General features: G+C 39.5%; 1 protein-coding gene across 7 annotated transcripts in view; it reads right to left on the bottom strand.

Moving 5' to 3' along the window:
- The window catches only part of alpha-PheRS (phenylalanine--tRNA ligase alpha subunit), a 165,337-nt gene that overhangs the window by 86,531 nt on the left and 60,651 nt on the right, over nucleotides 1–18,155 (bottom strand). For all 7 annotated transcript variants that reach the window (XM_067138100.2, XM_067138103.2, XM_067138104.2 and 4 more), the window contains 2 exons: nucleotides 10,386–10,570; nucleotides 10,168–10,303 (listed from right to left, as the gene is read on the bottom strand). In XM_067138100.2, the coding sequence (XP_066994201.2) occupies nucleotides 10,168–10,303; nucleotides 10,386–10,570 (321 nt within the window). The remainder of the gene's footprint in view (nucleotides 1–10,167; nucleotides 10,304–10,385; nucleotides 10,571–18,155) is intronic.

The raw sequence follows: 18,155 nt of genomic DNA, 5'->3' as shown, positions 1-18,155 counted from the left end.
TAGATCTACAAACACCATGTATGTGGGCTTGCTCTTCTTAATTTGATCCTCTAAGATCAGACGTAAAGTCAGGATTGCTTCATGTGTTCCTACATTTCTTCTGAAGTTGAACTGATCTTCTCCCAACTCAATTTCAACTTGTCTTTCCATTCTTTCGTAAATAATATGTGTTAAACTTTTGCAGGCATGAGATACTAAACTAATGGTGCGGTAGTTTTCACACTTGTCAACACCGGCTTTCTTGAGATTAGTTATAACAACATTCTGCCAAAAAAATCACATGGCATTTATTCTGTCTCATACATCCTGCACGCAAAATGGAATAAGCTTGCCATGCAAGATTCTCCTAAAGCAGTCAGTAATTCAGAGGGAATGCCATCAATTGCAGGTGCTTTGCTCTTATATAGGTCTCTCAAAGCTCTGTCGAATTCTGACCTAAAAATTGGGTCACCCATTTCATCAGCATCAACAGTCTCTTCTTGTCCCAGAAACATATCATCTATGTCCTTACATCGACACAACTGTTGGATATGTTCCTGCCATCTTTCTGCCTTGTCTTCTTTCCCTAGAAGTGGTTTTCCATCTGAGCTCTTAATGTCCATACACCTAGTTTTCCTTTCTCCATAGGTTTCCTTGATATTCCAGTATGCAGCATCTACCTTACCTGGGACCATGCAACTTTCAACATCCTTGCACTTCTCTTTCAGCCATTCCTCCTCAACTGCCCTGCACTTCCTTTCCATTTCATTCTTTAATCATCTGTATTCTTTCTGCCTTCTTATTTTTTTCATTCTTGAATTTTCGTCATTCATCGATAAGGTCTAGTATCTCTAGATTCTTAGTTGATCTTTCCTTTCTTCCTAACATCTCTTCAGCAGCCCTACTGACGTCATTCTTCGTGATTGTCCATTCTTCTTCTACTGTGTTCCATTCAGCCTTTCCATTTAGTCCTTGTGCAACATGTTCCTTGAAACAATCCTTCACACTCTTTTCTTTTAACTTGTCTAGATCCCGTATCACTGGATTCCTTCCCTTCTTCAATTTCTTCAACTTCAGATGGTATTTCATGACCAGCAAGTTGTGGTCAGAGTCCATGTCTGCTCCTAGGAAAGATTTGTAATCCAACACCTGCTTTCTGAATCACTGCCTAATCATAAAGAAATCTATTTAATACTTCCAGTGTCTCCAGGTCTCATCCATGTATACAGCCGTCGTTTGTGGTGTTTGAACCCAAGTATTAGCAAGGACTAAATTATGATCAGTTCCTCTTTCATTCCTTTGTCCCAATCTGAATTCTCCTACTGTATTACCTTCTCTTCCTTGGCCTACCACTGTATTCCATTCTCTCATCACAATTACATTGTCGCCACCTCTTACATACTGTACTAAATCTTCTCTCTCTTCATATATTCTTTAGATTTCCTCATCATCCGCTGAACTAGTAGGCATATAGACTTGTACTATTGTAATGGGCATTGGTTTGGTGTCTATCTTGACAACAATAATCCTTTCACTATGCTGGTTGTAGTAGCTTACCCACTGCCCTATTTTCTTATTCATTATTAAACTAACTCCTGCATTTCCCCTGTTTGATTTTTTGTTGATAATTCTGTAGTTGCCCAACCAAAAATCCTGCTTTTCCTGCCAACGTACTTCACTTGTACCAACTACATCTAACTTTATTCTATCCATCTCCCTTTTCAGATTCTCTAACCTACCACAACGATTCAAAGTTCCAACATTCCATGCTCCGACTCGCAAAAAGTTAGTATCCATCTTCCTGATGATCACCCCCTCACGTGTAGTTCCCACCCGGAGATCCAAATGGGGAACTATTTTACCTCTGGAATATTTTACCCGGGAGGAAGTCATCATCAGTACATCATTCGTACAGTGAGAGCTGCATGTCCTCGGGAGTTAGTTACAGCTGTAGTTTCTTGTTGCTTTCAGCCATGCAGCAGTATCAACAGAGCTAAGCCATGGTGAGTATTATTACAAGGCCATATCAGTGAATCATCTAGACTGCCGCCCTTGTAACTTCCGAAAGGCTGCTGCCCCCCTTTCGATGAACCATTCGTTAGTCTGGTCTCTCGACAGATACCCATCCAATATGGTTCCACCTGCGGCTCGGCTATCTGCTTCATTGAGGCACGCAAGCCTCCCCACCTTGGCAAGGTCACATGGTTCGCAAGGGAGGAAAGGAGAAATATTAGTTTGATCTAAATACTGCACAAAACAAAAGTTGTAGACATTGCAATTTATGATCATAATGTCTTGTACTTCTTTACCATATGTGCTATGATAAAAGATGTTCATGAATTTAGATCTGTATTGTCAAGTCCATCTATACAGCAAGTTTCACTAATACAGAAAAAATTGTTCAATTGTCACAGTAATGAGTTAACTGGCGAATGTGGTGGGTGTTGATGTCATTGATTTTATAAGATGGCAAACAGCATAACCATCAGCCCATACTGATCAAAGAGATCATGAAGATGACCACTGAATTGAAAAGGAAAATGTGAAGAAATAAATGAAAGAAAGAATGAAAGAACATGAAAGAAAGGTGAAATTAAAGACTGCTTTGACCTCATATGCCCTTAAATCACTGAGCCAAAATAAAGCTAAATGTGATGAGCTACAAGGTCCTCAGGCCATAAAACTGACCAACAAAAGTATTACACTGGCTACTGTTCATTGCAGCGGGCTCTGGCCCTTCTGGTACCATTGATCTCCACTAGAATGTATTACTACAGCAAGAATATAAATTCTACCCTGTCCAGGATGGGTACAACAGTTAGTTTGTATATTAAGTTGTAGAAACTATCAAATGTTTGTCCAACCCCTGTCCCGTTTTTCTACAGAGTCAGGTATGAGGTAGGATGAATATGTTGTTGCGGGATTTTATGACCAGATGCCCTTCCTGACGCCACCTCATCAGAGGAGTTAATGACATGAAATAAATTACCTGATATATATGATAATAAGAAGGGAGGGGTGAAACATGGTGCTGGCACATAGCCTACTCCTGTCGAATAGCACCAAGGTGTCTGCTCAAGGCTTAACGTCTCCATCCGGCGAAAGAATCACCATCAACAGCGTCATATGCACTCACTCCATATGAGCACTGCGGAGAGGTTTGGAATTTATTCCAGGCTTTTGGCACGCAATCTAGTAATTATAAGGGTATACCACCACCTCCCCTACACTGCCAGCCAAAATCCCAATGGTGAAATTTTTTTCGACCAACAGGACTCGAACCGGCTAACCACAGTGTCAGATCGTTTAGACTGCAATGCCTTAATGATCATGGCCACGTTCATGGCCACCAGGCGGGCTTATTGGAAAGTATCAAATGATATATATAATTTCCTGCAATGAGGTCTCAAAATATAGCACACACAATCTACACCCGTGACTAGTAGTGTGTAGTACACCCTTTTGCCTTAATCACAGCGGCAATGTGGCATGGTATGGACTTGCCTAGACAATGGAAGTGTTGGGGAGTCATACTGACCATCATCACTGCACAGCCTTCCAAAATCCACTATCATTGGTTGGAGCAGGGTCTAAGTCGATTAATAGGTCAAGGAGAAGCACTGGCGCATGAATAATCTGCGCACTGCATTCCAGCTTACAAGATCCTTGCTCAAGACTAGCAACTTGGAATCGCTCATACATTCTCGCGTTAACAGGTTGCAGCTATTCCATGCTAGAGTATAGAGTTGTCACTTTAAATTTTTTAAAAACTTTTATGCACATTTTTCTTACAAACGGTTGATTAATGCGAGAAAACTGTGGCCGAGGACGGATATTTTTTTGACGATCAATGCAATAAAACGATAGTTTGAGAAACGATAGATGCAGGGAAATTTAACATTGATTTATATGAAACATATTTGGGGCAAATAAATTCAATGATGAATACGGGAAAACAACAATTCCGGGAACGATGCATCACGGTTCCACTGTGTATATAAAACATTGTACTACATTTTCGTTAAAATAGTCATTCTTGGTTAATTTGAATCTTGGATAATTTGAATATTTTCCAATTCCACTTGTGAATTCTAATTAACCTTCCGTCGGTCGCAACTGATCTGACAGGCACAGGCTGTAGTCATCTGTCGCTACCGCTCCAATGCGAGGGCCTACAATTCTCATCCTCTGACTAGTCTCGTTCCTTGCCACGTTCGTTAGTCATGTGACAGGCAGTCTGTGTTCGCTCACTCCATAAGCCGGAAGTGTTTCATCTGATCTGGTAGATCATTACAACCGTTCCCGTTGCGAAAGGTGTTTCAAAGAGATGCAAACAATTGCTTTTCTGTAAGTAGTTAAATTATTAGTTTACCCAAAATTTGGTGTAATTTTGCATGTAAGCATGTAGATAGTGCAATATAAGCCCAGTGCCTTACAGGCACATTGCGACTACTTACGTCCCAATTTCTCCTTTTTTTTAGATTTACCCTACATTATGGCCAGTAGGAAGGAACATTTTAACTTAGAGCAGAGGATGTGGAGGATGTCCAACGACTATTGCTGGATGAAGATGATGATGCGTTACATAAGAATTTTGAAGACGAAAGTGACAAATAGTGACGATCTTCTGGAATCAAGAGATGGTGACTCGGAAACAGAACAAGATGACAACGGTGATGCTGATGAACAAGGAGCATTAGAGGCCAGTGCTAATTGTTATGAAGGCAAAGGCAAGACAAAATGGTGTACGGTGCCGCCATCCCAACGGGTCCGCGCCAGGAAGCACAATCTCGTACGACATCTACCTGGAGTTATAGGACAAGCAAGGCAAGCTAAATCACCACATGAATCCTGGCAGTGTTTATTTATGGAGAAAATAATAGACGCTATTGTAACTTACACAAATCATTACGAAGACTACGTGAAAAAAAATTTTACTCATGAAAGGGATGCTGAGCTTACAGACCAGACAGAGATAAAAGCATTCTTTGGCCTATTGTACTTGGCAGGATCTTACAGAGAGAATAGGCAGAGCCTTGAAGATCTCTGAGGCACTGATGGAGAAGATGGTATTAAAACGTTTGCACTGGTAATGAGGTCTCAGGAGATTTAAGTTCATTGTTTAAGATTTGATGACCGCCAAACCCGTGAAGAAAGAAAGGAACATTATTGACTAGTGCCTGTGCGAAATATCGTGATGATGATGATATTTGCTTTACGTCCCACTAACTACTTTTTAAGGTCTTTGGAGACGCCGAGGTGCCGGAATTTAGTCCAGCAGGAGTTCTTTTACGTGCCAGTAAATCTACCGACACGGGGCTGTCGTATTTGAGCACCTTCAAATACCACCGGACTGAGCCAGGATCGAACCTGCCAAGTTGGGGTTAGAACGCCAGCGCCTTAACCGTCTGAGCCACTCAGCCCGGCGTGCGAAATATCAGTGTTCTTGTAGAAACCTTACTGAAGAATATATGACCTGTTTAGCCCTGTTTTAGATATTACCCATGTTTGTTGTTACTACTGAGACCTATGAACACAGTTTCCACCAACATAAGATTTTCTCTGCGAGTGGTTCATGGTGTGGCTTACTGTACTCACGTCCCAGTTTGTGAACCATGGACAACGGCTGAGTGGCCTAGTAAATGGTCCTGAGAGTCGGGATACCAGTTGCTATGGAATGGGAGTGGGCATCTTGGACATATTCTGAGTCATGGCCCCCTTGTTTTCAGGCGGCTAGGACTATACAATCCACCGGTGGTCCATAACCTGTTAGAGGAGAGATCCTCACTTGGACTATGTGTAAGTAGGGTAGCACCCTGCTTCATGAATTTACAGAGCTCAGAACATTTTAAGCAAGCCTTGGACCTATGGGAGTAACGGAGTCCCACTCCCATTTGACAGGCGAGGGACTCCTTGGAAACAACCTGGTGAATGAAATGGAATTCGATGGGGAACTATCAATATTAATGGGGCTTATGGAAGAAAGAAAGTAGAACTAGCTGAGTCAGCAAAGAGGATGCATCTGGATGTGCTAGGAGTAAGTGATATACGGGTAAGGGGAGACAACGAGGAAGAGAAAGGAGATTATAAAGTGTACCTGACGGGTGTTATAAAGGAAAGGGCAGAGTATGGGGTAGGCCTGTTTATCAGGAATACAATTGCATGCAACGTAGTTTCTGTTAGGCACATGAATGAGCGAATGATGTGGGTAGATATGTCAGTTGGAGGAATTAGGACGAGAATTGTCTTAGTGTATTCACCATGTGAGGGTGCAAATGAGGATGAAGTTGACAATTTTTATGAATCATTGAGTGACATCGTGGTCAGGGTCAACAGTAAGGATAGAATAGTGATAATGGGCGATTTCAATGCGAGAGTTAGGAATAGAACTGAAGGATACGAAAGGGTGATTGGTAAATGTGGGGAAGATATGGAACCTAATGAGAATGGGAAGCGTTTGCTGGACTTCTGTGCTAGTATGGGTTTAGCTGTTACAAATACATTCTTCAAGCATAAGGCTATTCACTGCTACACATGGGAGGCTAAGGGTACCAGATCCATAATAGACTATATCTTAACAGACTTCGAATTCAGGAAATCTGTTAGGAATGTACAAGTTTTCCATAGATTTTTCGATGATTCAGACCACTATCTGATCTGTAGTGAACTAAGTATCTCTAGGCTTAGGGTAGAGAAAGTGAAATCCATCTGCAAACGAATAAGGGTAAAAAATCTCCAGGACGAGGAAATTAGGGGGAAGTAGTAATAATAATAATAATAATAATAATAATAATAATAATAATAATAATAATAATGTTATCTGTTTTACGTCCCACTAACTACTCTTTTACGGTTTTCGGAGACGCCGAGGTGCCAGAATTTAGTCCCGCAGGAGTTCTTTAACGTGCCAGTAAATCTACCGACACGAGGCTGAACGTATTTGAGCACCTTCAAATACCACCGGACTGAGCCAGGATCGAACCTGCCAAGTTGGGATCAGAAGGCCAGCACCTTAACCGTCTGAGCCACTCAGCCCGGCAATTAGGGGGAAGTACATGGATATGATTAGTGAGAAGTTTCGAACAGTAGACAGTAAGCAGGTTCAGGATATAGAAAGAGAATGGCTGGCATACAGGGATGCTGTAGTAGAAACAGCAAAGAAATGTCTAGGAACAACTGTGTGTAAAGATGAGAAAAGGCGAACATCTTGGTGGAATGATGAAGTGAGAGCAGCCTGTAAACGTAAAAAGAAGGCTTATCAGAAATGGCTCCAAACAAGGGCCGAGGCAGACAGGGATTTGTACGTAGATGAAAGAAACAGAGCGAAACAAATAGTTGTTGAATCCAAAAAGAAGTCATGGGAAGATTTTGGTAATAACCTGGAAAGGCTAGGTCAAGCAGCAGGGAAACCTTTCTGGACAGTAATAAAGAATCTTAGGAAGGGAGGGAAAAAGGAAATGAACAGTGTTTTGAGTAATTCAGGTGAACTCATAACAGATCCCAGGGAATCACTGGAGAGGTGGAGGGAATATTTTGAACATCTTCTCAATGTAAAAGGAAATCATCATGGTGGTGTTGCAAACAGCCAAGCTCATGGGGAGGAGGAAAATGATATTGGTGATATTATGCTTGAGGGAGTGGAAAGGATAGTAAATAAACTCCATTGTCATAAGGCAGCAGGAATAGATAAAATTAGACCTGAAATGGTGAAGTTTAGTGGGAAGGCTGGGATGAAATGGCTTCATAGAGTAGTAAAATTAGCGTAGAGTGTTGGTAAGGTACCTTCAGATTGGACAAAAGCAGTAATTGCACCTATCTATAAGCAAGGAAACAGAAAGGATTGCAACAACTATCGAGGTATCTCATTGATTAGTATACCAGGCAAAGTATTCACTGGCATCTTGGAAGGGAGTGTGCGATCAATAGGGCAGAGGAAGTTGGATGAAAACCAGTGTGCTTTCAGACCACATAGGGGCTGTCAGGATCAGATTTTCAGTATGCACCAGGTAATCGAAAAATGCTACGAGAGGAATAGGCAGCTGTGGTTATGTTTCGTAGATTTAGAGAAAGCATATGGTAGGGTACCGAGGGAAAAAATGTTCGCCATACTGGGGGACTATGAAATTAAAGGTAGATTATTAAAATCAATCAAAGGCATTTATGGTGACATTTGGGCTTCAGTGAGAATTGATGGTAAAATGAGTTCTTGGTTCAGGGTACTTACAGGGGTCAGACAATGCTGTAATCTTTCACCTTTGCTGTTAGTAGTTTACATGGATCATCTGCTGAAAGGTATAAAGCGGAGGGGAGGGATTCAGTTAGGTGGAAATGTAGTAAGCAGTCTGGCGTTCGCTGACGACTTGGTCTTAATGGCAGATTGTGCCGAAAGCCTGCAGGCTAATATCTTGGAACTTGAAAATAGGTGCAATGAGTATGGTATGAAAATTAGCCTTTCGAAGAGTAAACTGATGTAAGTAGGTAACAAATTCAACAAAATTGAATGTCAGATTGGTGATACAAAGCTAGAACAGGTCGATAATTTGAAGTATTTAGGTTGTGTTTTCTGCCAGGATGGTAATATAGCAAGTGAGATTGAATCAAGGTGTAGTAAAGCTAATGCAGTGAGCTCGCAGTTGCGATCAACAGTATTCTGTAAGAAGGAAGCCAGCTCCCAGACAAAATTATCTTTACATCGGTCTGTTTTCAGACAAACTCTGCTTTAAGGGAGCAAAAGCTGGGTGGATTCAGGATATCTTATTCAAAAGTTAGAAGTAACAGACATGAAAGTAGCGAGAATGATTGCTGGTACAAACAGGTGGGAACAATGGCAGGAGGGTACTCATAATGAGATAAAGGCTAAGTTAGGATGAACTCGATGGATGAAGCTGTACGCGTAAACCGGCCTAGGTGGTGGGGTCATGTGAGGCGAATGGAGGAGGATAGGTTACCTAGGAGAATAATGGACTCTGTTATGGAGGGTAAGAGAAGTAGAGGGAGACCAAGACGACGACGGATAGACTCAGTTTCTAATGATTTATAGATAAAGAGGTATAGAACTAAATGAGGCCACAGCACTAGTTGCAAATAGAGGATTGTGGTGACGTTTAGTAAATTCACAGAGGCTTGCAGACTGAACTCTGAAATGCATAACAGTCTATAATGATAATGTATGAATGTATGTATGTATGTATGTAAAAATTGTAAATTCTGCAAAGATACCTAAAATTTTGAAGAAAATACTTGGTTATTAAATGCGGCTTATTTTGGGATCAGAATTTCGCTAAACCATTTTTAACTGACTCAAAGGCACCTATATAACATAAGGAATACTTCATAGTTGCCCACTTTAACTTCCCGAAAATTATTCTTGGGGGGATCTCTCAGGCTCATTGTGACCCACCTTGAAACTTTATATATTTTGACCGACAGAAGGTTAAAGATTCCACAGTATATATAATTCACTATTGTGATGTTTAGCCAAATTGTTGATAGTTTTAATTTTTTCCCAGATTTTCTATTTTCCCGTGTTGTACATTTTTTTTGCAGGGTCCTTCCAAAATCAGAAAATCAAGGTTCCGCTGTATACTGAAATTACTGTATGTGTATGTAAATTTATGGGGTTTTTTTTTCTGATCTTCATAAATGTTCCTACCATTATTCCTAGATTTCTACATATGATATTATTTATCATTTGTTTGATTCCTTTCTATTACTTTTCTAAACAAATTCTGTATTATTAAATATGTTGACATTTGGTCATAAGCAGCAATTGAGCCAAGACTTCATCCCAAATATAAAGCATCTTCCTTGAGCAACTTCTCAAAGTTCATGCTGATATTCTCTTGTATATATTCATGAAATTCTTGTCTTGGAGAATGATTTGAATTCTATTAATTTCCTTCCTTATTTAATAATAATAATAACAACGTTATCCGCTTTATGTCTCACTAACTACTTTTTGCGGTTTTTGGAGACGTCGAGGTGCCAGAATGTTGTCCCTCAGGAGTTCTTTTACATGCCAGTACATCACCGACACAAGGCTAACGTAATTGAGCACCTTCAAATACCACCGGACTGAGCCAGGATCGAACCTGCCAAGTTGAGGTCAGAAGACCAGTGCCTCAACCGTCTGAGCCACTCAGCCTGGCCCTTCCTTATTTAACTACAAAATAAGTTTATTTAACTCACCAATCAAATTCCCCAAAGTTAAATTGTGATCTGCAATTACACCTTCTACTTGCTGGAACTCTGCTAAGTGAGTTGCATCCAATTCTTCATTCCTGAAGACACGGTCAATACTAAAATACTTTGCTGGTCGGAAGCCCTGCAAGGGAACAATATCAATCAAAATGATATCTAAACAGTATTTTTCTACAAGATATATGATTATTGTTCTTGTTTCTTACCTCTTTTGCCAACTTATAGAGCATCCGTGCACTCACAGCAGTAGTATGTGTCCGGAGTAAATTTTTTTGTGCTTCCTCTTCCTGCCATTCATAGCCATAGCCTTGGGAACCAAACCCACCTCTGCTGTGTACACGTTTCACTTGCTCTAAGTAATCGCGAGGGAACTGATGGCTGAGTGCTGGTTCTGTAACAATTTTGAATGAAATGGAGCATGAAATAAAGCAAGTCCTGAGAAGAGTGTTTCAAGCTTTCAAATTAGGTTTCAATTCATTTACATTAATATGTTTTAATTCACACCAGACAGTTTATTTAGAAGCCATAACTTTCAGTATTACCTAGTTAGAGCTGAGATATTACCAGGACTATGCTCATAACACATGTAAAATTCTCATTCTCTTGTGGTGCTACTCAATAGTACTGAGGAATGACCTTTGTCAGTCCAATCCAAGGTTGCCCAGAACAGAGGCATTCGGAAGGCTTTGGCTATGCTCGGTTATGACGTCAGCATGTTATCCACCTCACTATGGGAACATACCCACCACCAGTCTCACTGGAAAAATGGGCTTCAAAAATTGATATGTGAAGTGGAAATGGAATCCTAGGAGATATTCTGCATATGATGAAGACTGTTGGTAACTCGTATAAAGATCACAAGAAAGTTGCAGTCCTCCAGGTTGACAAAATGAGCATCAAAAGTACTTTCGAATATGACCCCCTGAAGGATGAAATTATAGATCCCAGTACACTGTAATATGTGATGGTGAGATGACTGTTCAAGAACTGGAAGCAAGTCATTTACACAGATTTCGCTAAAACAATGACAAAATACATACTATACAATTAAGTTTTCACATAATTCAGAAATAGAACATGTCCGTGACATGAGCACAGCGAAACAGGGTTTGTGAAAAGTGTATGGAATCGATGAAACAAAAACATGGTTTTTGAAACCATGGATGTCAGAGAAAATGTACTACTTTGCAGATACCCCTCACCTGTTGAAATTAATATTAGGAGCCGATTTCTCAAAACCGATTTTGAATTTTCCGATGGTAGTGTCTCAGAGGAACTTGTGGAAGCTCTGGTTAAGAATGGTGGCCACGAAATAAAAGCATGCCACAAAATCAATTTCTGTCATCTAAACTGGAGGGACAAAGAAAAGATGAACGTAAGAAAAGCTGCATAATTAATGTCTCACAGTATATTTTAAATTAGGAGATGATTCAACTGTTACTGAAAGCACGAGTGAATTGAAACTGTTATTAATTGGTACCATCTCATGAATTCCTACAGTCCAGCAATTTCTAAAGCCCCAGCAAAATATGTGTATGGTCTTCAGTTAAAACAAGATGAAATTTGAGGTAAAATGTGTGGCCTTATTAACAGTATGACCTGCAAGGGGAAAAAAGATAAGCACGTGTTCCAGAAAGCTATCCTTGTGACTATCTTCTCCTTGAAATATCTGACCTCAGAAGTTCAGAATCTAGGAATAAAGTACATTTTAACTCACCGACTGAACCAAGATTTGCTCAAGACTTTGTTTCTGAGGAAGATTTTACAACCTACTTACCTTTCTGAATGCTCTCTATTGTCTTTGGATGATTATCCTCGGAAATAATACCGGTAATATAGAGAAACACAAGAACAAGCGATGATGAATCTCTCTCATCACGAATGTTATGGAAGAGCGGAGTAACATGTCGTGAGTTAGAACATTCTTCTGCTGAAAGCTATTTTGAAGAACGCAAATATGATACCATTCGAACATTTACCGGTGAAACTAACACTGAAATGGAGGTCAAAAGTTTGAATTCCATTGCAAGTTGGATGGTTAAAAAATACGGAAGCACTCATCCAGATTTAAGTTCCCTAACAGACATAGGAGGAACAGACCACAGTACGTATTGTTCGGGGTCCTGGGTTCCAAGTCTGTCATATGGTGGTCTTACAAAGCCGACAGTTCATTGGACACCAACTGCACAAGATATGGAGAAACGTTCCTGTTCTTATCACAGACTTACAGTCTGAAGAGGGTCAGGAGTAATACAGAGCCAAGTTCCCTTAATAAGTATAAATGATCCTAATTTTAAGTGGTGATCTGATAACCACATTTGTGAAAATGAGGACACATACTTGTATAAAACTTTTAAACAAACGTGAGAAAAAAGAAAAAGTGGAAGAAAATGTGTCAAAGTTATGGAGGTCAAGAAGATAATAGAGAAAATGAAGAAACTTAACATTTAAGGTAAGATACACTTTATCTTAATATGAAGGTCGATCAAATATAAACGGGATTTTTGTTCCTGAATATCAACAGTTGGTAAGACTGGCCCCGCGCTTCTGCTATGCCTGCTATCCCTCCACTGCGCGACGCATAATTATAAAATTTCTTACCCGTGAGGGAGTTACAGCAGCGGAAATTTGCCAGAGACTGACTGCACAGTTCGGTGATCCAACATTGTCAAGGACGTGTGTGTGTGTAAGGGGTGGCAGAGGAAAGGGGAGGCAGCACCAGTGAAAGCCACGACTCGACTGTCAGCTGGCAAGGTTCTTGCAAGCGTTTTTTTTCAATCGGCGAGGCATTTTACTGAGTGACTTTTTGCATGAGCGACGCACAATCAATGCTGCTTACTACTGTGAGCTGTTGAACAAAGCGAGGGTTGCATATCGCCCCACAAGACAGGACCAACCGATTCGACAATTCGCAGCCCTATACTGCAGCTCTAACTGTCTCCAACCTACAGGAAATGCACTGGACAGCATTTGATCATCCTTTTTACATCCTGGACTTATCGCCTTGTGATTTCCATTTGTTCGGACCGCTTAAAGAAGCTCTAGGAGGACAATGATTTGAAGATGACAAGTGTCTTCATGCGCAACTGGCTGGTCATACGACCCTGTTTGTTTTACGATGAGGGCATCAAAAACCTGCCCATACGCTGGGACAAATGCATTTCAAAAGCAGGAAACTATGTGGAAAAATAAATTGTAATTGCCTTTTTGTTTTTCAATATATGAATTTAAATAAAAAATAAAATCCCATTTATATTCGATCCCCCGTTGTAGAACTGTTTGTTTGTTCTTTTGTTCACTTGGTAATATTTAATAATCAGTTTTGTTCAACTCAGAATTCTTTATTACCGTAAATTTCAGTAGGCAAGTGTGTCCACTAAAATCCTTTTAGCAATCAATAACCATGGCCTTGTTACATGATCAGCTGCATTATATTCGTTATCCCCTGTTTATAAAGTCAGTTTGAGTAGGTATAGGAGACATATGAGCTAATAATGGTTTGGTTAAAACATATGGCAATCACTAAACTCCTTTGGGAAGCGCTCCTGCGATCAGAAGCGGACGACTTGCAGAGAGCAGGTATCTGTGTGACGTTACCCTTATACAAACAATGACCGCAAGTTAGCCGTTGTGAGTTGACCTGTTATATACTAACCTTGAGTCCAGCCAACCTCTTGATATTCTTTCAACATCAGATAACAAACAGTTCTATTTACTGTAAGAAGAAATTTCCTCAGTCAATGTTCATAATGGAGGTGTACATGTAACAAAATATTAGGAACCCGTGTACCATATGGAAGATGGCAATACACAAGGGTGGAGTTAAAATGAGGTAATTACTATATTAGCTATAGTAAATAGTAATTTACATATTTTACTAATCACATTCAGATTTCCTTCCAACATGCTTACACGAGTAACAGTTAAAGAGAGCAATAAAACAGTTGCTTATTCAGTAAGATTTCTTGCTAGCTTGGGCATTTCAGTATGAAATTCAGAACGGATTTTTTAACGGAAAAAGAAAAAAAGTCTTACATTTCGGCAATATATCATATCGTATAATCCTGAATACCACCTGCACTTTTTTCCCCAAAATATTGGTTCTAATTCTTGGGTGCAGGTCGTATTCAAGCCGTTCATTGTCGTAAATATTTACTACTTTTATACGAGGTATTCAAATAGATTTGATTACGGTTACCGTACTCAATATACCACATGTAAATAGGCATTCAGGTCCTATTGTGATTTAGTTGCGTTCTAGAAAAAATCGTTTTTTCCTCAATATGATTACAGTGGCATGTAAAAAGCGAAATGTAAGGTAATGAAATATGGTCGAAGAAGTATTCGCCAAAGAGCAATCATTGTTAACTTAAGATATAAAACTCCGTTGGCTATCTGGGAGTTTATATATACTCGTGGATTACTAACATCCATCGGCCATAAAGTGTAGTGCATCTGTTGGATAATTTCTATTTCAATGATATTTATCGTCACTGAAATATAGTGCATCTGAATTCAGGTCAACATATAGGTGACACACTTTACAAGGTCCTTTTATTATCACTAAGAGGTAAAGGAAAAGAGAGTTCAAGACAAGACAGGTTCTCAAAAAAAAGTACAGATGGCAGCAGGTAATACAGACTCAGTCATATGTAGTAGTTGCAGAAAGAAGGAAAGCCACAGCAATCACGACATCTGCCCTGTCTGTGAACGTAGAGTTGAAGATGAATACACAGTTATGTGTGACAGTCTGTGCCAAAGATGGCACCACCTAAAATGCGCTGAACTACAGCAGGGCCAGTTTAACACCCTAAAGGCATCAATTAAAAAGAAATCTAAATTACTATGGCTATGTTTGAATTGTGAACAGGACTTTTTAACGTACAAAGCAGGGAAATCCGTGCAGGAAGAGTTAAAATCTCTAAAGGCTGATATGAACTCTAAATTAAATGAACTAGTCGACATCATATACAAGACAAGGGACCAGCTTTCAGAATTAGTACATGAAGAACCCATAAAGAATGAAAGTCAACATGCACAAACAAATCTCACCAGTCAGAAGAAAGAAAGTAAATGTCCAATACAGAATATCTCCCAGAATAGGAAAAGAAACAGACAACAAGATGGAGGGACAAAAGGGACAAATGTCATTGAATTACATGGGGATACTCTGCAAAGTAACTCACCGGATGAAGAGGAAAACGTACATCTCAGCGAGGGTACAGCATGCCCATTAAGTTCCCCAAGTAAATCAGACCAGTAAGACAATACCCTAACTACAATAAACAACACATAGACCCGAAGTATGGAACAAACCATAGACATCTTCAAATTAACCCAGAAGGATAGCAGGATCAACTTGTCCAGATAGAGGTAGCAGAAGACAGTCATAGATCAACGGAAGCACGACCTGGACGAAGAGGACAATAGAGAGAATCAGTGATGGCACTAACGCGAATAAGGAAGACCTTCAAGCAGCTAACAGTCATAGAACGACAGAAGCGCAGCAGAAAAAAGAGCCCGGCTATATGTAGGGAGATAAAAAGAATCAACTATAAAAAACATAAAACGATTTCTTACAAAAAAAAAAGGATCACAGAAAACATTGAATGCAAAGAGCTTGCAACATTAGGAGGGAAAAGAGCATTTAAAATAGGAAAACCTTTTACATTCCTACGTGTAACTTCAACTCTTGATTTTTAGCCTAAAGGAGTACTGGCCCGGCGATTTCGCTTCTCCCGAAGACAGAGCAGATACAAAGGCAGCTCCCTCGTTTAAAGACAAAATGCACAAACTACTGCTGTGGGATATAGAAGGCCAGAAGAATGTAGTAACCCTTTATCCAATGGACTTTATGAGTGACTATGACATTGCAATCTTCGTAGAAACTTTTCTTACTGAAGAATGGAGTCACAAAGACCTCTACAGCACGCACATATTTGCTTCCCAGGGACTTCTAGGAAGACCTAAAGGTGGCATTACCTGCATGGTGAAACCAATTTTCTGTCCTTATAATATCCCAGTGAAAACTAGCAACATCAGAGTACTGGAACTGTCTATGCTTATTATAGTAGCCGTTTACTTTCAACCAGAATTCAAAGAAATCAACATCATCGATGAATTAAGCAATGCATTCAGCACAATAAAGACAAACATAAAATTAATTTTGGCAGGAGACATGAATTGCAGAGTCGATAAAGACGACCCCAAGTCAAGAGCTGTGTTGAAGTATTTTTTTTTTGCTTCACGTTGCAACGACACAGATATGTCTTATGGCGACGATGGGATTGGAAAGGCCTAAGAATTGGAAGGAAGCGGCCGTGGCCTTAATTAAGGTACATCCCCGGCATTTGCCTGGTGTGAAAATGGGAAACCATGGAAAACCATCTTTAGGGCTGCCGACAGTGGGGCTCGAACCCACTATCTCCCGATTACTGGATGCTGGCCGCACTTAAGGGACTGCAGCTATCAAGCTTGGTCTGAAGTATTTAGAAGAGGGGGGCCTTTCTCTCATCAATACGAGGACGGAACTAACATACATCTCTCATAATGAGGGAAGCGCAAAAGACCTGGTGTTCACAAACTCCACATAATATTTTCGGGCATAAGAAAGAACTTGAAAATAAGGAAGTATCTACCAGTAGAGATCATGTTCGACATCAATTGCAAAAAAAGATTCGTCCCCCACCACAAAATACCTTATCTAGGAAACTCAACGCCATGAAGTTACAAGCGAAAAAGGACACAATTCAAAGCATTGTAAAAGAACCAGACCCTGAACCAGATGACACTCTCCTCCGGTTAGAGACAACTCTATTGGAAGTTGTCACCTGTGGTAGGACGGCAAACTGGGAATTATCATTGTGTTTCGTAAAATTATCTTATCTAAGTTCAGACATGTAAACTACTCACCTTTTATTTTAAGAAGCCTCAAGAAAAGACTTTGGGGCTCGTGAACTTTTGAAAATTATCAATTATGGAATTGCTTAATATGTTGTTTTTACCATTTTATTTTTCTGGACAGATCAAGAAATTATTTATCTATTATTTAAAACTGTAAATGAACATTGCAAGAATTATGTTCGAAGTGATCTTTGTATTTAAATTTCATGTAGTTGTGTTTTATTTAAATTTGAAAAGGTTGTGTATCATTTAAATTAATTTCAAGAAGCTTCAGGAAAAGACATTACGTCATTTTAATCTGTTTGAAAAACTAATCAATTGTGTGTGATATTTAAAATTATCAATGTTTAGGCCTATGAAGAATATGGAGTCTGAACTTCGAAGAAGAAATTTTTAAAATGTAACTTGAACAAAATTATGATAGGAAATGTAAGAACATTTGTAATATTGTGTTTTGGTAAAACGCGTGCAGTAGATAACTTTTGGAGCAGTATGTAATGGCATGTGGAGGAAATAGGTAATGTAATTCTAATTGCATCAGCAGTTTAGAAACTGGCCATATAAGGTCATGTATTTGGATTGGTCAGAATAATGACCTTTCCAATTGGCGAAAACGGGAATCCAGAGAAGGAGTAGAACCACAACAGATAATAGTCACCGTAATGTAAAAAAGTCAACAAGGTTTTGTAGTAGCAGTCAAAGGGACGCACCATCACTCAAATATTATGAAAGAAACAAATCAACTCAAGAATTTGGATTCACGTCCCTTTTGACTAAATACTTCATAAATACAATCTACTACCAACGGAAAATCTGGTCGTAAAAACAAGACTAGTTCGATGAAACTAATTCAACATTTTACTGTCCAAAACTATTAAATTACAAGTAGCAAGCCTCAAAATTAAAACAAGAAGCTGAATTCCAAACGGATCCAAGATTTTAATCTTAAGACACCAATAAGTTTTAACTATAATTACGACTCAAGTTTTAACGTAGAAGTCAAATTACAGTTGTTTTTAATAAACTAGAATTTTGAAAAAACAATTTTAGCAAATTTTCAACATTTGAAGACA

The sequence above is a fragment of the Anabrus simplex genome, chromosome 1 (genome assembly GCF_040414725.1).
Source record: "Anabrus simplex isolate iqAnaSimp1 chromosome 1, ASM4041472v1, whole genome shotgun sequence".
Taxonomy (NCBI): domain Eukaryota; kingdom Metazoa; phylum Arthropoda; class Insecta; order Orthoptera; family Tettigoniidae; genus Anabrus; species Anabrus simplex.
Note: the sequence above shows the minus strand (reverse complement) of the source record. Positions and strands in the feature narration are given on the sequence as shown.